Source organism: Pleurodeles waltl, chromosome 7 (assembly GCF_031143425.1).
Source record: "Pleurodeles waltl isolate 20211129_DDA chromosome 7, aPleWal1.hap1.20221129, whole genome shotgun sequence".
In the NCBI taxonomy this organism is placed as follows: domain Eukaryota; kingdom Metazoa; phylum Chordata; class Amphibia; order Caudata; family Salamandridae; genus Pleurodeles; species Pleurodeles waltl.
In genome coordinates, this window is record NC_090446.1 from 1254907625 (window position 1) to 1254933695 (window position 26071).

The following is a 26071-nucleotide window of genomic DNA, read 5'->3' on the forward strand; positions in this document are numbered from 1 at the left end:
GAGTGCTTCTTTTCTGCATATACAGCACCTGGAGAGCGCTTTTCTGCCCCCCACCCTTGTGCTTCTTAGTGTAATGTCATGAAGGAGATTCACTGACGCAACCCGGGCTCATTGAAGTTGACCCAGCGCTTGTAAACGCTTTTCCGATGCTGATCTCACCGCCGAAGCCCAGCTTCTTTGGGAAGTTTGCTGGAGTTGTGCTGCCCTTGGGACCCCCGGGGCACCACTGAGATCAAAGAAGGAGCGAGCGCGCTCCTACTGTGCCCCCAGGGTGAAGCGTGCTCTGATGAGCGCCCCGGGGCACCAACAGGCCCCAGCCTTGGCCTGATCAATGCTGCGGCCCGGGAAAACGAGGAAACATTTGTGCACCAACTCAGGTGCGGTCGAGTGGACTGCAGCGGCCCTAGGAGGGAGCGAGACCTCATCAGAGGTCTCCTCTGGATTCCAGTGCCACCATGAAGAGAAGGACTCAGGGGAGGCGAGGGTAACAATTTCCTCTACCACCGGTCACTGCCAAAGGAGCGTGACGCTCCAGTTCTTGCCGCTTTGTTTTTGGTTCCCCGGTCGCTAGGAGGGTCGACCGTGGCCCCAGGGGCCCCCAGCAGCAGGAGTCATTCTGGTCTGGGCACTGGCCCTAGAAGGGGCCTGATATTTCAACAGGAGGGGTGCGTGCCGCCCCTCCCCCCTCCCCCCTACATCAGCCTGAGGTCCCCGTTTTGCGCAGAGGAACGCAAGGGGCCCCCTTGTCGGCTTCCTGGCAGCAGGAGTGCCTTTTTATCATAAGACAAGTACTTTTTCAAGGACATACCTATTCCTTATGTTCCTGGTAGGGACATTAATGATGTATAGGTTAAATTGCTTATGTTATGATGTGCTACATGTAAGTGCTGATGTTCCTTTTATGGGCATGACATGCTGATATGTTCTATGACTTGCCATACGGTTTATAATCTTCTTAGTATAGCATTTATTATATCTCTATGACAAGTCCATTTTTTTAATGTGACTCCTGACAACTGATACAGTAGCAGGGTATTTCTGGTATGTAATGTTTGGTCTAATTATGTTTGTGCAATACAGTTTATTTGTACATATCTTGGTGTTGGCTTTACTTTGTTGTGTACATATTGCGTCACATGTGTTTTGTATATTGTGCAAATGCTTTACACATTGCCTCCGGGTTAGGCCTGGCTGCTAGTACCAAGCTACAAAGGAGGTGAGCAGGGCTTATCTTGGCTGTATAACTCCCTTGCCTTGACTAGAGTGGGTAAGTTCTGCCTGGCTTACATGCATACCCTAGCCAACAAGAAACCCCATTTCTAACAATACCCATAATTCACTTGTTACCCATCGATAATAAAAACATATTCTGCTTGCCTCTCAAAATCATCTGCCTCTGTTTTCAGCTGCTACGCAGAGGATTAATGGAGGAACAATACATAAGATGGTCTCTCCCTCTCTCTCTTTTTCTGCAATTGACCCCCACCGCTCTCTTTGCCTTCCCTGTACTCCTGTCCAGTAGCTGTGCTCCCTGCTTTCAGCAAAGGGGTAGAGGAATAATGTAGAGCCAAACAAAACATTACTTCTTCTCCATCTCCCAAATATAAAAGCAAATCTAACTGCCTGACCCTTCCCACACAGGCCTTCCAAGCTGTGCCCTCTGCCCTCCATGAGAGCAGAAAGCCAGGGCTGCACGGACAAGCTCTCAGACAGGCCCCGTCAGAGCAGCCTTAAATTCCTTATGACCTAGCAACAGTGGGTTACTTTTTGTGACCCACTGTGATTAACCAGATTTAAAATATGATGTTTACCCTAATGACATAATTTAAGAACAGGTAGCTCAATAGATCGGCAGGCTGACATACAGTCATGGATGGATGGTTGGAATACAATAGGCAAACAACTGGTGGATCTGGTAGGGGCAGTAACTCACGAGATATACATACAAAACGGTGTATGTGCAAATCTGTATGCTTTCATGTACGCAAACAAACACCAGCAATACTTAATACAATTAGTATGATTTCCATGTGTTTTTAACCGTAGTACTGACACTCGTTTCACAAACACCTTTCTATCACAATGTTTTCTGTCTACAACGGCATGGCTATAAATACACACCAGCAGGTGGCAGCGTTGACTCGGAGATATTTAAGAGCAACGCTCACTGCGCGTAATCGAATTCCTCTGGGGGGTTTTGTTATACAGATTGGAAAGAATTCCAAAGTTCCTTTGAATAAACAGATTTTTCTTCTAAAGTATTTCGTTTTCTCTTCATAATTATAATGTTTAGTGAAAGAAGCCGCTGATCTAATACTTTCCCTTAAACATTCCAGATGGACAATTGCGGCAGTATTTTTTGTGGAGACAGGCTGGTTTCTTTTGTGAGATGGACAGGTGGCCTGCTAATCGGGGAGATTATTCATTATTACTCTAAGAGTTTACCGTAGCTATGGCAGAGACAGTAAAATCACTGTAGCAGACCCACCTACGACCTTCAAATCGCATCAGCCACATGTGACTGGCTGTCCCTTTGTTTTATATTCTCTGCATTTTCATTTCTAGCACTCGCTAAAAAATTGGTAATGGCCTGGATATTTCTTTTTACAGTTCATTTCTTTACAGTTCGAATGGCACCTGGCTTTGTCTGTCACCGCTTACTGAAGTCAGGTATTTGTCCTGTACAGTTTTTAAAAGTTTTATTATGGGCCTGATTTTGAGTTTGTCGGAGGAGGTTACTCGGTCACAAACGCGAGGGATGTACTGTTCGCCGGATGACAAGTTCCACAGGCTATATTTGGTGCCCATGGCAAGGGACAGTGAGGTCGATTTGGAGGTTGCTGAAGTGGATGTGAGGTCCTGGGGGTTGGTAGAGGAGGGTGTCATCATGGTTTTATTGTTGGTCTGAAGCTTGAGGTGCATGTGTTCCATAAAAGTGGCATCTGGGTCAGTGTAAGAGGTACACTTGATGGTTTCTGTGTGGATGATGGCGAGTCTTCATCCTGATTTATGGGGTCGGTCCCAGCGCTGGATTTTGTTTCCAGTAGGGATGGCTGCAGCTCTGGTGCCAATGTGGGTTTGAGCCAGGTATCGGTGAGGAAGAGGAGGTCCGAAATCTTGGTGAAGTGCTTGCTGAGTGAGCGTGTGTTGAGAATCATGCACGTTAGTTAGTGCTGTTGTGTGGTCTAGGTGTGTGGTGTTGTGTGAGTGCAGGTGTTGAGTTCTGACTTGGTGAGGGTAGCAGTGTGTGTGGATGGTGAGCGTGTGTGTGGAGGCAGGTAAATTGGCAATGTGAACACGCAAAGGGGCCCATCATGGATTGATCAGCTCAGTAGCAATGTTCATGGTGGTGTCCAGCGTTGAGCAGGTGGAATTCATCTGAGGTATAAATGCAGGAGGCGTTTCGACCAGAGTTCCTGGCTCTGGGAGCAGCCTAGGTGTGGGTGGGTATAGACGGGCTTGCCTTTGGCGTGACCACTGTAGCCTCCAGTAAGTAGGGCCTTGGAGAGTGGAAGGAGTGTGTGGGGGTAGTGGGTAAACTCAGCAAAACTAGGAAAGTACAGTGGGGGCGGGGTAAAGTCCGGCTGAAGCAGCAAGGTGGAAAAACATGATCGGTGTAGCAAGCTGGGGGACACACACTGACAGAGGAGACCAAGGTGTAAAACGGAGCAGTAAGAGCATATGCAAGAGTGGCAGCTACAAGTCAGTGAGAATCGAAGGATACGTTTCAGATGTCATTCATGTCTTATCCTAACCTTATTCACCTCCACATTATTCCATGACACTTTTCAAAATCTATTGTCAATTTTTGATTTTAAAAGAAACTATCCTATCCTAACTCCGGCCTGTTTTCATTGTTCATCTGCCAAACAAGCCTCTTGTCTGTTTTGATCCTTTCCTTCACAATCCAAAACAATTTCAGAAGAATGATGAGTTGAAATTTAATCCACAGCGGTTCTCATTGTTTTTTTAGCGCTCAGTCAAATTGAATATTTCAGTGTGCTAATATGTTGTATGATAACAATCCTGTCTTTAGGCTTAAAGCTAAGAAACTACACTGCTGCTCTGACCGTCTTCATCTTTCACATTTGATTCCGAAAAATGTTAATTCTAAACATGGGCGAGAAAGCCAAACATCACTAGCTATAACTGAGCAAACAGCTTGAGGTTCCATAGGCTCTGATATGATCTCATCAATACATTATTAAACAGGACTACCAATTCAAATCAATTGCTTTGTTTCGGATGCAACATTCTTAAAAACACACAATTATATAAACGCGTAAATTCATTACAATCAGACCACAGCAAATGTTAAAGAGGACTATTTATAACATGGGACTAGTTGCATTATTACACAGGTCACAAAAAGTGAGTCTTTTTTCTACACGAATCAGAGAAGGTCTCAAGCTGCCCTACATAATTCATATGTATTAGGTAGGATGCAAATTGTGATTCCTTCCGATTGGCCACAAACATATGGATATGACCTTCAAGGGTCAGAAGACAACCATGCTTGCGAATATTTTTCAACCAAGACTAAACTTTTTTTAAGTTGCAGTGAGAGTTAGCAAGTGGATGACTGGACCAGTGTCTACACCCCCTGAATGTTTTAACCCTTGTTTTGCTTCCGTGCACCCGCTTTCTCAACTTAATTCTTGCTTTCTCCCACTAATTTTACCCTCTTAATCCTCGCTTTGCCTCCATTTGTGCCACTGAATTCTTGCTTTCTCTCATCGTTTTTATCCTCTTAACCCTTGTTTTTGCCTTCGTGTTCCCACTTAAACCTCTGTATCCACCCATAACATCAGCTCTCCCTTACCGGCTTGTTTTTCCCGCCTGCCTCTTCCCACCATCTCTACCCTTGCCCAGGACCCCTCTTACCTCCCAGAGCCTCCTGAATGGAGGCTGCAGCTGGACTCCATTGAGCAGGTCTCCGGGCCAGCTCCACCTCTGCTGCTGCCGGCTTGAGCTCGCTGCTTGATCTCAGTCGCACTGAACGCCAATTGATGTGACCTCTCTGTGCTCCTACTGTTTTTTTTCTTAACCCTCATTTTGCCTCCATTTTCTCCACTTAATTATTGCTTTCTCCCATCGTTTTTATCTCTTAACGCTCATTTTGCCTCCTTTTTCTCCACCTTATTCTTTCTTTCTCCCGCAGTTTTTATTTTGGTAACCCTCGTTTTGCCTTAATTGTCTCCACTTAATTCATGCTTTCTCTCACTGTTTTTGTTTTTTTAACCCTCATTTTGCCTCCATTTTTTCATCTAAACCTCTGTTTCCACCATAACATCAGCTCTCCCTTACCTGCTCATTTGTCCCTCAGGCAGCTTCCCGCCATCACTAACCCCGCCCATCACCCATCCCAGGGCCTACTTAATGAAGGCCGCAGCGGCAAACCCACCTGTGCCTGTCCGCGCCTGTACTTCACCCAGTGCTAGGAACCCTGGACCGCTACCCACCCACAGCTACACCAGTGTCGAGCTGACAGCCCTGAACCCCAGACCTTGCAGCAATTAATGCTGCCACACATCTCCTTGCTCAATGGTAGGACCTTTCTCAAGCCATCAATGTCTCTTCCCCCCCCCACATGGGCCCCTGCTCCCCGCCACAGAGACGGGGCACCTCCTCTGCCTCCTGATCATCACCGGATCTCTATGCAAACATGCCACTGAGATCTGGCACACCATCACCTCCCTCACCCTCAATGTTGTGTTTCTCACTGAGACATAGCTCAACCGCGACATCCGCACCCAACATCACTACCGCCATACCCAACAAATACAAAATATTCCACAGAGACCACACTGACAAACATGGAGGTGGAATAGCTATCATTCACAAAGATTCCATCCACTGCACAGCCGCCATGGATGGCACCACTCCCACCAATGAACACCTTAACTTCAAACTCAACGCAGATGGCAAATCAACCATCAGAGGCAACCTTGCCTACAGACTGCCAGGACAACGCCTCACCTTCTGCCATGCCATTCCCAACTTCATTGCCCCACTGGTCATCAGCTCAGAGAACTTCGTCTTCCTCAGAGACCTCAACTTTCACCTCAATGACCCCAATGACTCCAAAATAGACAATCTTCTCGAGTTCATGAGCAACCCTGGCCTCTCCCAACTAGTCACCAACTTCTCTCACGGTGGCAGACACATGCTCAACCCCATCTTTACAGCCAGCAACAGTGTTAGGTAAAGCCATGTCACCAAAATCACCTGGTCTGACTACTAAATCATACACTTCACCATCACAGCAGCCCCAGCTACCACCACAAACCTGCCTAGCACCACCTACAGGAGCTGGAGCAAGATACCCAAAAAACAATGGACTAACACCCTCAGAGCAGCACAAAATGATAATGGACAGAGTGCTGCAACTTTTCAAACACTCACCCCCAGTCACAGATCTTGGTTTAATCCATTGTTCTTTAGCTCACCAGGGCACCCCATCTTAGACCCAGCCATATGCAAATCAGTCTTGACCCTGTTCCCCATGGTAACAGTCCAGATTGAACTATTTTGTGATGTTGCTAACATCCTCAGATACTCTCTTTTGGACACCACCTCTAAGCTCAATGCTTGGATCACCAACTGTGCCAACAAGTTCACCCCCATCAAACCCTCCAAATCAGGCAGATCCACTAAACATACCACCTGGTACACTACGGAACTAAAAACCACCAAATGCAACTGTGAGCAGCTGCAAAGGATCTGTCACTCTAGCAAAGAGCCGTACGACTGTGCCACTTACACTCTAACACGCAACAACTATCATCAGTGCCTGAAAGATACCAAGAAGAATGCTGTGGAAGCTCTGCTCAAAGCCAGCTCAAACCAAAGAAAATAACTCTTTAACATCATCAAGTAGTTCTCCAACCCCTCTGCAACCAAAAACAACATAACCGCTTCCCAAGATCTCTACAACATCCTAGCAGACCTCTTCCACAACAAGACCACTCACATCTACAAACATTCAACCACCAGCCCCCTGACAACAGCATCATCAGCCTCATCAACCTTCTTGACTCCCACCTGAACATCAGGATCACAGCACTCACAACTCTCCATGCTAACCACCTCAGCCATCATGAGCTCTATCCACTCAGGAGCACCCAGGGACCCCTGCCCCCACCACATGCTCAACCTGGGGAATAACACATTCAGCAAAAAACTCACCACCATCTTCAATGCTTCCATCACCTCTGCCACGTTTCCAGAGGAATGGAAACACTCAGTAGTCAAACTAAACCTAAAAAAAACTTTGCAGACTCGAAAGAGCTCAAGAACTACCTGCCCCTCTCTCTGCTCCCTTTACCTGCCAAAGTCATGGAAAAACCATTAACCACCAACTCACAATCTACCTAGAGAATAACAACCTCTTGGACCCATACTAATCAGGGTTCCATGCGAACCATGGCACTGAAACTGCCCTAATCAGAGCAACTGACAGCATCAGGTCTCTCCTACACTGGGGAGAAACTCCTGCCTTAATCCTCCTCAACCTCTTGGCAGCCTTCTCCACACTGTCCCACTATGCCCTCCTAAAAAGGCACCCTCAGATTGGCATTCAAAGGGACGCCCTCAAATGGATTGCATCCTTCCTCGCCAGAAGAACCAAGAGCATCTGCCTGCCACCCTACACCTTGGACACCAGGAACCCCACCAACAGTGTCCCCCCAAGGGTCCTCTCTCAGCCCCACCCTTTTCAACGTCTACATGACCCCTCTGGCCAATATCGTCAGGACCCATGAACTGAAAATCATATTATATGCAGACGACATCCAGCTTATCCTCTGTCTTTCTGCAGACCCCATCACCACCAAAGCCAACTTCTACCTATGCATTACCAGCATTGCCCACTGGATGCAGAACTGCCTCAAACTCAACACTGATAAAATAGAGGTGTTCATTTTTGGGAGCAACACATCCTTGTGGAATTACTCCTGGTGGCCTGCAGAGCTGGGACCCACACCCACGGATCATGCCAGAAACCTCAGCATCATACTAGACAGCAGACACACCATGAGAAACCAGATCAATCCAGTATCTTCAGCCTGCGTCCTCATGCTCCACATGCTCCACAAAATCTTCAAGTGGCTCCCAACCAGCACTAGACGCATGGTCGCCCAGGCCATCATCACAAGCCATCTGGACTACGGCAACACACTACTTAGGAATCACCTTGCACCTACTAGAGAGACTACAGACCATAAACGAGTGGTAGTGATGGGCGTGAGGTGGACGTTGTTAAAAGCCCAGATACATAATCCCCAGATGGGCCCACATCACCCCACACCTATGAAGACCCAATTTTCTCCCTGTCTACAAGAGGTGCCAATTCAGAAAGCTCACCCCCACCTACAAGGCCCTGCACAATCAAGGACTGGCCTACATCAATCACCGTTTGAACTTCCATCAGCCGTCTAGACGCCTGCGCTCCACCTCCCCCTCCATCACCCAAACCCTCTGCACCCACTGAAGCACTAGAGGTGGACAATCTTTTCCCTACCTCGGCACTAAGACCTGGAATGGACACCCTCTCCACCTCCGGACCCCCCATCCCTGCAGGAATTCAGAAAGGATCCGAAGACCTGACTGTTCAATAGACTCCCCCAGCGGCAGAAATCCCCAGTGATTGCATCTCTGACATCTGGCATCTGGCATCTGTCACTCAGGAGCCACACAGGCTTCAGTAAATCTTGATCTAACCCACACTGAGGAATCTTAGAACTTTTGGCTGACAGCCTGAGTGTAATAAAGAGGAGAGACTCCTCAGCCTCCCAGACCATGCTGCTCGTTCTCCCACTAACAAGAGGGTGATAAAGATGCAGTGCAATCGAAAATGAAGACACAGTGGACACTGATCCCAACAGAAACAAGCAGCCCAAGCAGCAGAAGGAACAAGAGATGATGAAGCTGCAGGACTCTGCACTGGTGATGCTTATGTAGAGGTGGCTGAAGAGTAGTTGCAGCTCCTGACAACTATGGCTGGGAACAGAACTATAAGGACAATCAGAAGTGGAGTGTCATCGATGGATACTTGGGCCTACATATATGGGGGGAGTGACTGTTTCTCCCCAACGGACCGTGAAGATGGGAGAGAAGTGGGCTGTGATGACCATTGGTGCAGAACCAGGCAACCCCTGTATGGACTGAGCACCCGCCCACCACGTGAGAGCAGCTGCATGGCAATGACGACCAGCATTGGTTGAAAGAGTTCATACCGAATGAATACGAGACCCCACTGAGAGACTATAAACCACTGACAAATGTGGCTTTTCAAACATATTTCGAAAAGAAACGGACTCCTCCATATTACTGAGAATGGAGGCAGAGGGAGTAAATCTTTCCACTCAAACTATAGAACAAACATCACAACAATCTTTGTGGCAGGATTTGCTCTTAATACGACGATTTTATCACAAGCAAGCCAAGAGATCTAAAATCATAGGACGTATCCATGAAGCTTTGTTCACAAGGCAGCAAAGTTGATGTGTCAGCTGAGGACAGGGTTTGCTCCCCAGCAAATGCAAAACCACTAGACAAAATAGACGTGAATCAGGTTTCTACTATGGCCACAAGGGCTTCTTCAGAGCAGAAAAAATGCCATAGTTGTGGAAGACAAGTTTATTGCAAGATGACAAACGAAAACTGCAGGAAAGGGTCAGACGAAATAAGGGCATGATGGCGAAATGGTGCCTTAGGTTTAAAAAAAAAAACAACTTCAGGCACAGCAATAACTGTTCATATCACAATTAACTGGTTCCCTTTAATGAGGGACTCATTTTATGCTTTGTTTTTCAAAGCATACTGTTCCTCTAGTTTTATTGCTGTCATTGGTAACCTGTGAAATACTGTTGATCCCCAAACCTTGCCTAGATCTCCTTAGTAGTACTGGAGTGACATATTGTTGATGGTCCCCGGCCCCATCTAACAAAAGTGTCAGTGCATGCAAAGGATTCAGTCTGCGTAGCCTGGCCAAGACCCCTATTACCAGTGACTGTACCACTCTTGAAGGGTAGATATATGTCTATACGTTTATTGTTAGGGTTGTCAATTGTTTAGGTTGAGCATAGCAGCTCGCAAGTGCTGCTTTTCAGACGTGTTGCTATGTATCTGGGCTTTTGACAACGTCCACTTCACGACCATCACTACAACTCGTTCATGGGTTTGCCCTTCAAAAATCCTTTGATGACATTGGTAAATGGTTTACATTTGTTCCTCCTTGGTAAGGTTTTGTTACCACCTTGGCCATCGCCCCTGTTACATGGCTAATTGCACTTCTGCTGATAAGTTTGACTGTGAGCAAACTCTTTTTTCCTTTTGTGTCTCTTCATGCTGATGCTCATGGCGGCCGTGGCGTTGTGAATAGACTCGCTTATGTGAAACTGTTTTACTTTTCATTTTCAATTTATGTGGCAAGAAAAGTCTTGGTAGGAGTTTACAACGCTAATAGATCTAACTCGGGCAAATGCGAGACCCATTGTATTGCAAATGCTTGTTTGAAATATTTAGTCAGGTCTTCTAGACAGTCTGCAGTAAAATATATTGATCTATACCAAAAGTATGTTTTTTTGCAATAAGTACACTCATGGCATCTATTATTTGGGCCAATATTAAGTAAAATGTTCGTTTACTGTAGTAGGACAGAAATTACACTGTATGGCAAATTGGCAAGAAAAAGTAACAATTATGCATTCACCACTAATCTCATAAGTAATTTAAAGATTATAGCCTCACTACCTAATGCAACATAGGAGAGTCTCTAAAGTTAGCTCTAAAATGTTCTCACAAATTTAGAAATGTTCTCAGCAGAAGCAAAATATCTAAAGAAATGTACATGTTTATTTGTACTTCTTTATCGTTCTCATGGGATTTATGGATCGTTTCTCAAATTGTAACCGTGTGATATCTATTAATTTTAAGTGTGTGATAGTTGCTTCGCTAGTTGCCATTATAGTTGCACAATTCAACATCATTACCTTTGATTTTTGAAGGTTTTCAACTGCGGCTGTAAGGTCATCTATCTCCAGCTTCATGCTTTGCTTATCTTTCTCGAGTTTTAATCGTATCCGCTGCATGTTCTCGTTTTGCTCGGTGGCTTCAATGAGGGAGTTGGCGTGTTTCTTCCGCAGGGAGGATGTCGCGGCTTCAGAATTGAGAACGGCTTCTTCTAGCTCTTGACGTAGACGTGTGAGTTCTGTCTCCCGCCTTTTGTTGATATCCGACTAGCAATATAAACAGGGAGGTAGGGACAAAAAATTAACTACAATTTGTTGAAAACGTACTGAATACAACTAAGTGCTGAATGTAAATTACAAGTCAATAATTTACATTTTATGTTGTCTCATGAATGAAATTTGAAATTTTAAGGCAAGATTTTGCATACTAATTATGACGAATACCTTAAAAGGCATCCTACACTTGAGCTCACTGGGCACTGATAGCAGGTGGTCTGATGCTGTAGTGTCCTTGATGTAACGAAAGTTTAACACAAGTGTTTTTTACTAAGGTGAGATGCAGCAGGAGACACAGATCAAACAACAAACCCTGTGAGGATTTACCAACAGCGTGACGTGGGAGAAGTAGAGAGTGAGAGACCCTATCTACTGCACTGCCCTGCTTAACAAAGACACGTGAAACACCCACTTTCCTACGGAAAAAAACTCACCTTTCGGAAACATGGAAAAAAAGTAGGAAAATGTGCATGTAAGTGACACCAAGATAGACACAGTGCATGAGATATGGACTTCTGAACAGCCTAGAAATTGAAACAGCCACTACTGGACAGTCTGAAATATATTTGCCTGGTTACTTTGGCAACGCTGGTAATGCCAATAACGTGCTTTGAAAAGCAGGAGAAATGTCTTAGGGTTCAAACGTAGACTTAGGTTGGTCTGACAAGTGTCAGGTGGGAACTAATTCGGTTTATGATGCAAACTTAAATGAAGGCAATGAAAAACCTAATATGTGGCATATTGTATTGATCAGTTATGTACATACATACATGTATATAAGACTAGATTAAAATAGTAAAAAGTGGTTGGGCCACTTCAGGCATATAAGTAGCCAGTAGCCTTTTGCAACAAGATAGCAAGAGGAACTTCTGGGGTAAGATTTATCACTATTCGACCAGCATGTCCTGCTTCAAGGGGAGAAGGAAGGATGATCAATAGTTACAAATTTATGGCACATTCCTGCTCTCTCTCTCTCAGTGCTCGTGCACTTGTGGCTGCCAAGCACCAATGCAGGCACCCTTGCATTATGGTGCAAGGGTACCTGCATTGCAGGCAGGATTGTATTTGGGCAGCAAGGGACACCTTCCTGAACAAAAACAAGTGATGTGTTTCTCTAAGTATGCCGCAGAACACAGCTCACTTAGAAAGAAGAAATAACGAGAAATAAAAGTTGTTCTCATCATTGCACAATACAATTTTGTCACATTCTCAGGTTTACTTGTCTTGGTAAATCTGGGAATGCACCAAAGTCCTTGGGTGGATGCGTGGAAACACTCCACCCATGCAACGCCTTTCTGAGGTAGAGTAACCAAGGAAGCGCTGAACTTCCCCGTGCTGTGTTAAACAGAAATTGCTAGGTGAACAATGACTTACATTATATCACTAGACTGCTGCATGCTTCATTTCAAACAGGGGGTTTTATTGGTAAGACATTGATTTTTGAATGATTTTAGGGAAAGTCCTTAAAATTCCGCTCGCAAAGATTTATGAATTGTACAATGTTTATGTTTCATTTACTTCAGAGAGGATTGTACAACGTATGAACAGTGTACAGCTTGCTGTGGGCAAACACACCCACGGAAAATATTTCAGCATTAACATTTTCTTAAAAGATTTTCTTCTGCATAATACATAGCTGTGCTTTTCCCTGCATTCTTTTAACATCTTCGTGAAGTTGGTCAGGTACAGTCGTGCCACTCGTAGAGTAAATATAATGGCGTAGAACGTGCAGTTGCAATGTAATTAAACAGTAATATCTCAAAATACATAGACAAAAGCAGCTTAGTTACAGATCGATAATAACGAGACAATTTTCTTGAATACGTTGACAAAAACATTTAAAAAAAAGCACCTACGAACAAAATACAAATAAATCATTATTCTTGGTAGGAAATGAAAGACGCTTTAGAACAAATAATTGTGGGATACATGCATGCTTTTTTTGACTGGTCTGCTTCTTCAAAGAAATAGCAAATATTAGGATGAGAGGAAGGCAGGCACACAGCGAGCGTGATGAAATGCCTTGTTGAATTAGTGGGATGAAAACCTCAGTGGCAGATCAAAGTAAATTAGATTAATATCTGGAGAATGATGCAAATGTTACACTTCAAAGGACCTGTTAACATAAGTGGACCACAGTAGAAACACAACTAGAGCCACGTGAAGTACAACGGATACATTTCAGGCACAAAGTGCACAGTAGGAGTGTATGCGCGCTTGTCTGCAATTGTGTTTGAACCAGTGTGCAGAAATGTGCAAACCAACATCAGAGGGATTGTCTCAGACATCAATCCAATAGATGGGGTTGTTGAAGTTCCAAAAATTAAACAACAGCAATTGATGGACATGCTCTATTGACATTCTTATAAGGGACCTTTAGAGTTTGAGTAATAAGCATATTTCCTAGCGACACCAGGATCGTTTTTTTCTTGTTCTATTCCGTTACTGCAGGAACGCATGCGATAATCCAATATGAGTTTCCAAGGTTGTTCATTGCCTAGAATGTCTTTATGTTGACCTCGGATTTCTTAGTGCCTTTCAAGAAACTTCCCATAGACGCCCCCTGGTAATCACAGACGAACTGCCAGGTACTACATGTAGAGGCAATCTTTTGTTTGGTCACAAGGTTATTACCATGGACGTCATTTAGGGGTCGAAGCTGCGACCCCTGGCTATCCCTTTGCTATCCCTGGCTTGCCCTTTGCTACTCCTGGCCTCAGAGGAGGACAATTCAGTGCAAGGAACACAGTGGCAGCTCGTCCTTATGGTCTTCAGTTGGGGCTCCACTCTAGTTGTTTTCTGTCAATTTTTCTATCACACTAATAGTGAATAAAAGCATATTATTCACTATTAGTGTATTCAAAATGGAGTAGAATTAGCTGAAATATGTCCTTCCATGGCAGCTCAGGTAAGTACAAATGCTTTTAAATGTATGATGTGTTCATGCTTGTGGGTGAGAGTGTGTTTATGTGAGCGAGTGTATATGTTAGGTTTTGTGTATGGATGAAGGAAAAGGACGTGTGATGTCACTTCCGCTACCCCTTGCATTTTGATGACTTGACGTCCAGGCTTATTACCATGAATTATCTATACGTTTATACCTGTGGACATTTATTAAACCAGCAGTGACAGAGTCGAGCAACATTTCTAAAATCTGCGCTGTGCAGAACCGGAGTATTAGACATGCTTGAACAATGGCAATTGTATAGTTTCTGTATTCATAAATGGGAGAAATGGTTTAACAGTGAAAATACAGAATATAGTATGTTTCTATACTAAAATAGTATGTTTCTTATGTTTCTATATAGAACGCAACATCGTGATATCAATACTTAGACACAACTACATTGACATTACCACTACAGACAATACCACTACACTAAATTGACAAAGTACAAAGGAAAGTGTAATAACTTTAAGCCTAAAACCGTATCCTAAAACTGAACTTTAACCTAACCCTAAAGCTAATATCAACATTATCCCTAAGCATAACCCTAACCCTAAACCCACAGCTGAGCCTACCCGATACCAAAGACCTAATCAAAACTTACCTTTCTTGTAACCCCTAATCTAACTCTTACCATAAATTCAGACGTATGTTTAGGCCTACCTCAAAACCCATTCTAATCCAAACCCTAACTCTACCCCTTAAGAGAAACCTAACACTATATCCTATTCTACTCAGCACTAAAAATAACAAAACACCTACTCTAACTCTTACAACTTGATATAGTGACATTCAGTACTGGTATTCTCAGTGGTGGAAATGTGGAGTCAACTGTGCAGTGAAGGACATGATAGAAAATAGGTCCAACAGCATCAGCAGGCATCCAATCCTTTTCTCCAGGTTTCACACTACCGGACATTTACCTTAAAGAGGCCATTACATACTGAAAGTACTACTACTCAAATACATTACTGTTACCTGGGAACAACCAATCGGGGCACATTTACATAAACCTAATATGAAACAGCTTTTTTAATCACAGAAAAATTACAAGTATGTACAAAACACACATCACAAAGCTCCTCTCAATTATAAGAACACCTTCAATCACCCCTAAAATAATCCATACATCACTTTCACTTGCTCCATTTGGGAACTTGACTTTCAAAGTTAGCAAAGCTGAGCAGTCAAGGCTTACTCGAGGAGGAAGGAGGGGTTAGCAACCAAATTAATATGCCACTGTAACTAGCTGTCAATGAACCCAATATCCAGATAGTGGTACCTTCGAAAATAGGGCCTTTATTACAGGTAAGTATAAAGGTTAGTCACAATTAGGGGTTTGCAAAAGTCACATTATTTGCTTTTGTGTAATTATACAAAATTAAACACAATTATATAATTGTTTTTTTATATAATTTGTATATTTTCATGAGAAACACGTCCTCGTGTCTATTTAAGATTCAAGGGTGCATTTTATGCAAAAATTATAGTGCAAAAACACAAGTGGCACGAAAAACAGCTGCTTGTATTATGGTTGTTTGCCTTTTGACCGTGCTCTGTAATTTTGCCATGAACAACACTGAACATGAACAACACTGTAAATACGTGATATGACATATTTGTGTAAATAAATTCAGCAATTTCGTGTAACAAGAATAATGTGAAATACCCCAAATCATACACGTTAAACTAGTATTGCCCTAGTCTAGTTACAATATAGAAAATATGATACCCCTAATATTTACAGGGGCTGAGGTATCACCCCAAATATTATGATAGTGCTTGCATGCTAGGTACTAGGTGTTCTATAAAAGTGGGACCATTATCTTATTTGTCAGCACTTGGTTCGATTCAGGAACTTTGGTGCTCTTTGGAATTTGATAGATCCAATCAGTGGGGTAGAGTTACTATACTAAACGATATAATGTAGCAAAATAGCTGTTATATCTGGCCCTCTGTTTCAATGGCTACGGTCTGAGCACAAAGCAGGATAACTCAGTGCACTCAAGCCTCTATTGCGGTTTTCTGTCACAGAAATTGTTTAAGGAAGCCAATGAACACAAATACCAAAACGCAGTTGACAAGATTTCCACTCACTGTAATCCATGGTTCAGTTTAGTGTTCCTTTAGAGTATCAGTGATGCCTGGGACGAGGACACTAGATTTGGTTCAGACAGAGTTTAATGCTTTTCAAGACACTTATGTTCCCAGTTGGTTCTTACCATAGAAGAAGTGGCAAATGTATGTGTGAATTCATGCCCACTTTGAATTCCCCAGGGATTACCTCTTTTTTGACAACTGTAAACCTCAAACTAATTAGTTTTTCTAGGGATATACATAAATAAACGGGTCGCACACTGGACAGAAAAGGCTTAAAAAAATTCCAGTGTGGCCAAATACTCCCTTTCCACACTTGACTCTCAGGTTAGCGAGGCTGAGCAGTCCCAGGTTTCTCAGAAAGGCAGTGTCGGAGACAAGAGCTCAGTACTCAAAAAATCAGCAACAGGCACAATAAGGTAGTATTCAGCCCATTGCTAATGTTTTGTATTAAAATAAAGTAATTTAATCACACAGCATAATTGTTATAAAGACTCCACGCCAACTCTTCAACGGCAGTCTTTATTTTGCATCTCTACTGCTCCATCTTCCGCAGCTCTCTACACCATAGTCACCTCAGGACCAGTCCTCCTCAACATTCTACTATCAACTCCTGTCCTTCTGTCAGCCCTCGGAATGTTCCACTCTAGAGGGAAAGGGGAGGTGGAACATACTACTTTCTATAATCAACATACTAAACTGTTCTCAGAGATAATACATGTCAACAAGGATAGATTATGATCAACTATTAAAACAGCTTCTATCAGTATGTATATCACAACACATCTTCCATCCTAAACACAACAAAAGATTGTTAGATTCTTTTACTGGATAATAATCCATTATAAATTACACAATGGAGTTAACATAGTGCAAATAGGCTCAAGAGGCAAACTCATAGTTGTTATGCCAAACAAGAGCTTGGGTTTGTCTACCACTTGTTCTTTGACTGAAGTCCTCCCCTGCATGAAGATCCAATGGACCCTTCCTTTTCCAGCAGGCTTTATCGGAATTTTCTCATCTAACGCTAGGAGTTGATACATGTTTGACAATCCTATCCATACTCCAACATTGACCATTTTCCAAGACAACCACATTGTTTTTGATTTTAGCAATACATAAAGTTCCAATAAATTTGGTGTCACTCATACCTGTCCTCAATCTTCCCATAGGTTTTTTAACATACACCCAATCCCCCAGTTTCCATAGTTGTTGTTTTGCGCCATGTTTGAGATTATAACTGTTAGACTTTTCATTCTTGGCGTGGTCTCCCTTAATTAACTTTTTGCCTCTGTTCCCCAGGTTGTTGATGTGTGCTGGACTCTGATTTTGCTGTTTTTGTTACTCTGGGTACTTTACCACTGCTAACCAGTTTTAAAGTGCAAGTGCTACTTTACAAAATGTGCATGTAACTGGTTTATCCATGATTGGAATATTTGATTTACTAGTAAGTCCCTAGTAAAGTGCACTAGAGGTGCCAGGGCCTTTAAATCAAATGCCACAAGTGAGCCTGCAGCACTGGTTGTGCCACCCACATAAGTAGCTCTGTAATCATGTCTCAGACATACCAATGTAGTGTCTGTGTGTGCAGTTTTAACTGTAAATTCGACTTGGCATGTGCACCCACTTGCCAGGCCCAAACCTTCCCTTTTCTTACATGTCAGACACCCCTAAGGTAAGCCCTAGGTAGCTCCAAGGGCAGGGTGCAGTGTATGGTTAAGGTAGGACATATAGTAATGTGTTTTATATGTCCTGACAGTGAAATATTGCTAAAATCGTTTTTCACTGTTGCAAGGCCTGTCCCTCTCATAGGTTAACATTGGGGCTACCTTTAAATCTGATTAAAGTGTAGATTCGCTTTGGGAGCAGATGGACATGTGGAGTTTGGGGTCTCAGAGCTCACAATTTAAAAATACATCTTTTAGTAAAGTTGATTTTAAGATTATGGGCCTCATTCCAAGTTTGGCTGGCGGCGGGCGCCGCCAGCAAAACGGGAACCGCCAAATGGCCGCTCTGCGGTCAGAAGACCGCGGATGCCATTCTGGCTTTCCTGCTGGGCCGGCGGGCGACCGCCAAAAGAGCGCCCGCCGGCCCAGCGGGAAAGGCCCTGCAACGAGGAAGCCGGCTCCGAATGGAGCCGGCGGAGTTGCAGGGGTGCGACGGGTGCAATTGCACCCGTCGCGATTTTCACTGTCTGCTAAGCAGACAGTTAAAATCTGTATGGGGCCCTGTTAGGGGGCCCCATGACACCCGTTCCCGCCATCCTGTTTCTGGCGGTGAAAACCGCCAGAAACAGGCTGGCAAGAAGGGGGTCGGAATCCCCATGGCGGCGCTGCAAGCAGCGCCGCCATGGAGCATTCCCCCAGCCGGGGGAAATCCGTCGGAAAACCGCCGGACCCGGCTGGGCGACCGCGGCTTCAAAGCCGCGCTCGCAATACTAACTGAAGCACCGCCAGCCTGTTGGCGGTGCTTCAGCCGGCCTCCACCCTGGCGGTCGTAGACCGCCAGGGTCAGAATGAGGCCCTATGTGTTTGATAATGCCACTTTTAGAAAGCTGATACCATTTCTGTGACTCTGCCTGTTTGTGGATTCCCTGTCTGGGTCAGTTTGACAGTTGGACTGGTTGCACCTCACACTAGACAGTGACACAAAAGGAGCTGGGGTGTAGACTGTATATCCTGATGAGCCATCTGTGCTAGGAGGGAGAGGAGGAGTGGTGACTCACACCTGAAAGGGCTGTGCCTGCCCTCACACAATGCAGTCTCCAACCTCCTGGTGAGTGTCTGGGGCCTGGCCTGGGCAAGGCAGGATTCCACATTCAAAAGAGACCTTACTTTGAAGTAGGCCTACTTCAAAGGAGAAATTGGGTATAAGAAGGGCACCCAAAACCACAGACTTTGGAAACACTTCTGGAAACAAGAGGAACCTCTGCCTGGAGAAGAGCTGAAGAGCTGAGGAAGAAGAGCTGCCCTGACTATGACTGTGCTTTCTGGAGCTATCCTGCAGTTGCTGCTTCTGCCAGAGTAAGAGGGCAACAACTGGACTTTGTGTGCCTTCCACCTTGAGAAGAAATCTCCAAGGGCTTGATTTAGAGCTTGCCTCCTGTTGTTTGAAGTCTCAGGGACAGCAAAGACTTCTCTCTGCCAGCATCTGGAGTCTCTGGAGAGACTCCTACTCTGCCCTGTGGTGCCCATCCAGTTCCTGTGCCCTTGAAAGAAAAGCGGGTGGAAATTCAAGGAAATCGACATCGGACGACTTCAGACCGCCGCCGCTGCTGAATCCGGTGACGCCGCCTGCAAACGACTCCGTGATCTTCGCTGGAACGCGATGACCTTCGAAGCCCCAACGCTGCTGCAGCCCCGCTGAAGCCAACAGCAAGAGGTCAGAAAAGATAGGAGGCAGGAGGTCAAAAGATTGGGAACTACCCTGAATAAGCAAAAAAGTCTAACAGCAATGCAAGGCCTGCCCGGACCCAAGAGTGCTGACCGGATCGATGCATCACTCTCCTGTGGAGAGAAGGAACGACACGCCCCAACCCGATGAAAGGAGAAAAGACGCAAGGTCTCGCTCGTGAGTGGAATCGACGCATCGCAAGCCCTTTTTGACGTACACTCGCCCATGCAGGGTTATTTTTGATGCACCCAAGGTGTGTGTTTGAAACTACTTAAAGACTCTTTTTGATTTTTAATTGGTAACTTGAGTTGTGTATTGTGGATTTTTGTTGTTTTGGTCTTGTTTTGTTTAGAAAAATATTTTCTATTTTTCTAAACTGGTGTTGTGTCATTTTGTAGTGTTTCGTTAAGTTACTGTGTGTGTTGGTACAAATACTTTACATCTAGCACTCTGAAGTTAAGCCTACTGCTCTGCCAAGCTACCAAGAGGGCAAGCAGGGGTTAGCTGAGGGTGATTCTCTTTTACCCTGACTAGAGTGAGGGTCCTTGCTTGAACATGGGGTAACCTGACTGTCAACCAAACACCCCATTTCTAACATTGGTGATCAAGTGTACATTATTATTTTGAGTGCAGACCTCTACATGACCACATGCTACTTGTTTGGTGATCTTTTGATTTTTTCTTGTTGGGACTGTTTTTGTTCTACTTCCATTTTTTTTGCTGATTCCTTGATTGACTTTCTTTGAAACTTCATTTGGGAACTTTTGTTTCTACCTTTGGAACTTTGCAACTTGTTTTTGAATCTTCATCATGTCCTAAGCTGGAGATGCATCATTTGGAGCTGACTTTGACCTTGGGAAATTGGAGAGTTTTACAGAGCCTCAGTTGAAGCAGTTCTGTAAAAGTTTTGACTGTCCCATTAAGAGCTCATCCAGGAGGGAGAAGCTGCAAAAGGCACTGAAGGGCACACAGAGGATGAGGGAGATGAGGAGGAGGAGCAAGAGTGTTCCATACACAATGGTATTGTAGGTGGGCCTATTATGTCCAGGGAGAAGGTCTACAGGGCAGGTAGCAGTGTCTCATCTAGGGTCTGACACCTGAAGAGTTGCAGGACAGACAGGCAGAAAGGGAGTACCAATTGGAGCAGAGAAGGCTAGCCATTGAAAAGAGGAAGTTAGCAATGGCTCATGAGCTTAGCTTGAGTGAGATGGATCATAGAAGCTAGTCCAGTAGAGATGGTAGCAGCAATCCTACAGTGCAGCCTGAGAAGAGGGTGCACATTCCTAAAGACCTTGTGAAGGATTACAAGAGGGAGGATGACATATACTTGTGTTTCAAGGGGTATGAGTCTGCTCTCCACATGAATCTGGTCCCTGAAGCTCATTGGGGGTTGGTCTGTAGAAGCACTTTGAGGTAGAGGGGAGGGATGCACTGACAGCCTTAGGGGATGCTCAGAATCTCACCTACTCTAGCGTGAAGGATGCCTTGCTTACAAGGTGCAGTCTTACCCCTGAGCAGTATAAGGATAAGTTTAGATCCTACAAGAAGAAGGAATCCCAAACATGGTTGGAATGTGTTGATTCTTATTGCAGGTCACTGGATGGTTGGGTGAAGGGCAGTAAGATAACTACGTATGAGGGGCTTTACAATCTGATTGCTTGGGAGCACTTGTACAGTTTATGTTTTCTAGAGCTGTGCCAGCACCTGATTGACAGCAAGCTGACTGACCCCAGGAAGCTTGCGCAGGAAGCAAACCGCTGAAAGAGCACCAGGGTCTAAAAGAGGTATGGGGGAGACCACGCCAAGGGTGGACAGGGTCCCTCTCAGAAGAAAGGGGTGGTAAAGGTAAACAGTAGGAGTTCTCTAAAGGACCCCAAACTGATTCTCAGGGTGAGGATTCCCAACCCCCCTTTCAGAAGAAGCCATGGTTCTCCAAAGGGAAGCCAGTGGCAGGAGGTCCCCCACGTAAATGCTATGCATGTGACCAGGTTGGTCATGTGAGGGGGTACCCCAAATGCCCCAAAAGTACACCAGCACCCACTGGTGCGCCGTCCCATGGTTTAGCCAGTATAGCTCTTGGGGGGCAGTTGGTTTCAGGTGGGTGGGAACCAGCTGAGATGATCCTTCTATCACTAGGGGACAGTGAGATGGTCCAGAGAACCCTAGTGCCTGAAAACACTAAGAGGTACAGGTAGTGGGTGACCATTAATGGACAGAGGGTGGAGGCTCTGAGAGACACAGGAGCCAGTGTGACTACAGATAGGAGTCAGCTGGTGTCTGAAGAGCAGCTAGCTCCCCGGGTACTTCACCAAGTAGTTGCAGTGGACAACTCAGAGGGCCTGTGCAGAGTAGCACAGGTTCCCTTTGAATGGTGTGGGGGGGTCTCAGGTTCCTTGAAGGTAGCTGTGAGTCCAACCATGCCTGTTGATTGTTTGCTAGGCTATGACCTGGAGGATTCCCCTTAGAAGGAGGTGGAACACAGGTCTCACTTGGAGATGTTGAGACTGCCTGGGTGGGTATGCGTATCTACCCGGTCAATGGCAGCCTGTCAGGGTAATCAGAAGCCCCTGAAGCCTGAAACAGTGGCCCAGGGGACTGCCAAGAACAGGAAGGGCAGGGGGTGCGGGAAACCGGCCCCAGAAGTTCCCACGGTCTGGGAGGAGGCAGAGCCTACAGGGGAACAGGTGGCTGAACTGGGGGAGGTCCCTGAGCTGTCGCAGTGGCAGCAGGAAGGGGAGCCCACCAGGGAAGAATTCTGTGCAGCACAGAGGACATGCCCTACTTTGGAGGGTTTGTGGCAGCAGGCTGCAGACCAGGCGGCTGGCAAGGAACCAGGATCACACCTGATCCATTAGGAGGATGCCCTCCTGTATAGTGAGCCTAAGGTTCCTGAGCCTGGGTCAGCCCTTGTGATGATGGTACCCCAGTGCCAAAGGGCCTGCCTACTGGGGTTGGCTTATGATATGCCTTTAGCTGGACATCTGGGTCAAAGTTTGACTCAACGCTGCCTCAAAGCTCCATTTTGGTGGCCAGGGTTGGATGACCAAGTCACCATGTGGGTTGGAAGGTGTACAGTTTGCAAGGAGGATAAGAAAAGCTGCAGGTGGGAGCACATAGTCATTTATGGTGTACATTGATAATCTTGGTAAACACTGGCACATTGTGAGTGTGTGTAGATTTTATAGGTCCCATGAATGATTTGAGAATTGACTGCAAATTTGCTTCGGCAAATTTTGGAGCTTTTTCTAAGTGGGTGTGTGAAATTTATGAAAGAAAGTACTATAGAAGCCACCATTTCAAAGGATGCCATCAATATTGATAACAGTCAATGGAACACAATTAGTTTCTCATGAGATGAAGACATTTTTGGCAGAATGTGGAATTACACACCCTTGCACATCCCTTTATAATCCCCAAGGAAATGGAATAGCAGAGAGAGTTAACCGATTGGTTAAGGCTGTGATTCAAATGGCTGAGGTGTCTGGACAGGATGTAAAAGAATCAGTGGAAGAGATGGTGTGGGCTTCTCACACCACTACAGGTGTCTACGTTTAAGTTTCCATTTGAACTGATGAGAGGGAGGATTCCAGGAAGTAAATTGGTACCCTCTTGGATGAAAGAGTGGTTGTCAAGTGGTAGTAAAAGCAAATAAAGACAATGGGATAATGGTAAATTCTCCAAAAGTATGATCAACATTGGAAGATTGATGAAAGGTTTGTCCAAGTTTAAAGGACCTTTCAAAGTCATACAAGTCCATCATTGGCATGTCCTTTTAGACAATGGTGAGAGGTGGAATCGCTGCAGAGTTGCATTGTATGAAAAAGGAGGTGATTGTCCCTTGAAGGATTTGAATAAGTGTAGTGCATACATGCTAATGGGAGACTTTGACTTTGGGGGTATAAGGAGTGATACAAATCCCCAGACTCCAATTGTGCCAAGGACAAGTAAAAAATTACTTTTAGAGAGAGGAGAAGTGTAAGAGACCAGAGACTGCCAGAATATTTGAAAGATTATGTTTATTAATGTTGGCCTCTTCACGCCTAACTCATTATTTGTACTTAATGTGCTAGGATAAATAGGTGTAATGTCATGCAACCTCTAGAAGTAATGACATTGTTTATGAAATTTATTTTGTGTTCCATTTCTTTTTAATCTCTAATATCTCAGCTACACCCTTTTTATTTTATTCTGAATTTGCTCTACTGCTCTTGTGTGTTTGTTATAGATAAGAGAGGGGATGTGATGTATTGAGACTTAAGCTCTGCCTTGCACTATGTCCCTCATGTAGCTTATGACATAACATAACTTATGACAGTGGCAACATTTCTTGTCAGTATCCGAAACGGGAGTGCCAGTTGACAAGGGTAGGGAGCTTCTGCGCTGTCCTGTTGTACATCAATAAAAGCTTCTGTTTCTCAACAAATAGTATCTTCTTAGCGCAACCCTTTACAACACAACCCCTACTGACTGACTTCTTTGGGTTTGCTGCCCTGAAGGGCTGTTGTTGGGGACCACCGGGCGGACCGCCCCGATGCCCCTGCTGCATATTCTCTCTACCTATATGGACACTTGGTGCTGAGGATTGGTGTGGCTCTGTACGGCCTTGATGGTATGGGTATGCCCACAACTAAAAGAGCCCAAGGTGGTGGACCGGGGTAGTGCCGCCAGGATGGGGTGGCTGGCACACCTGGCTGTGGAGATGCACAGAGATGAGACGGGGCACGGTAGCATGAATGCTATACTACAGGCAATCCATGAATCCTTCACAGCACTGGAGCAGATGATCAACACCATAGCAATTGATGTGGGCCTCTCAGGGCAGACCACAGAAAGCTGGCAGACATGGTGGGAAAAACAGTCCACTACAGCTGGCATGAGGCTAACAGTCACCACCCTACAAAATCAGATGGAGAACATGCACCAGGATGTATGGCTACTGTAAGATCGAGCAGAGTGTTGATCCTGCTGTCATTACATAAGGAAAGTGGAACAGCCCAAGCACATCAAGGGTCAATCACCTGAGCTATTTTTAGAGGACTGGCTGCTGAAGGAAATGCTCACCAACACCCAATCTCAAATTTTCATGGTGGAAGAGGCTCACAGGGCCCTGTCACACCCACCGCCCCTCCGCAGCCACTGGTGGCCCGACTGCTATCAGGACAGCAACGAATTTCTGCAGCAGGCACGCAGTCATGACCTGGGACCTTGACAGCCACAAGATACACCTTTTTCCAGATTACCTGTTCAAAAAGAAGCCTCAGCTTCGCAGGGTCTAAACAAATGTTAAGAACTTGAGGCATCACCTATGGACTGATCTACCCCACAAAATTCAGTGTAACCCTGAAAAATAAGACTTTCTTTTTTTCCGGTCCAGAGGAGGTTTGGACTTGGTTGGAGGATCAGGGCCACAATGTCTCTCTGGCTCGGACAACTGAGCAGGATGCTGTCCACACACAAAGGTTTGGAAAACATGCATATGGCCACCTCCCAGAACTCTGTAAAAAGAACACGCGTGGCAGTAAGGGTGGTCCAACATCAGGGCTCAGAGGGACTGCACAGGTAGTGTTGGTGGACACCGCTGGTGTTGGAGGGGCCAGCGACACGTACACATATGAGAGAGACTCAGACACTTCATCACGGGGAGAATGGGACTCCCCACTGAAAGGCCCTGCAGTTACCCCCAGATCTGTGGACGACTTGATTGAATGTACTGATGACCACATGGCCTACCCTATGTCCTGCTTCAGAGGTATGGAATTATGTGGTCCAGGGATAGCCCCTCTCTCTTCTGATTATGGTGGAAAGGACTGGAACACAAATGATCCAGGTGGATGAGGCATGTTGCACCTTGACTTGGGGAAGAGGGTGCAAATACACACACTGCATAATGGTTTACTTCTACTATGCCCCACACTACTATACTATGAAGGCAACCCTACACTTCTATTACCCTGCCTCTATCTGCCACCACCTCATCTCCACTATGAACATGACTTTGGGCCTGATTACAACTTTGGAGGAGGTGTTAATCCGTCCCAAACGTGACGGTAAAGTGACGGATATACCACCAGCCGTATTACGAGTCCATTATATCCTATGGAACTCGTAATACGGCTGGTGGTATATCTGTCACATTTGGGACAGATTAACACCTCCTCCAAAGTTGTAATCAAGCCCTTTGTGCCATGGACAAGCAGAATTTTCTGTCCTGCAATGTTAGAAGGCTAGGCTCCCCGACCATTAGGCACAAGTCTACCCGTTCATATGCAGAACACATATATGTTGCCTGTCTCCAAGAAATGCACATGAGAGACACTGAACTGTGCAAGCTGCCACAGCAATGGTGCAGCCAGGACTATGGAATTGGGTACTCAGTGCATGCAAG

General features: G+C 45.2%; 1 protein-coding gene across 5 annotated transcripts in view; it reads right to left on the bottom strand.

Annotated features, from left to right (window-relative positions):
• LOC138246140 (myosin-16-like) overlaps positions 1 to 26071 on the bottom strand; it is an 838653-nt gene that overhangs the window by 253463 nt on the left and 559119 nt on the right. For all 5 annotated transcript variants that reach the window (XM_069200412.1, XM_069200413.1, XM_069200414.1 and 2 more), the window contains one exon: positions 10995 to 11240. In XM_069200412.1, coding sequence (XP_069056513.1) covers positions 10995 to 11240 — 246 coding nt within the window. The remainder of the gene's footprint in view (positions 1 to 10994; positions 11241 to 26071) is intronic.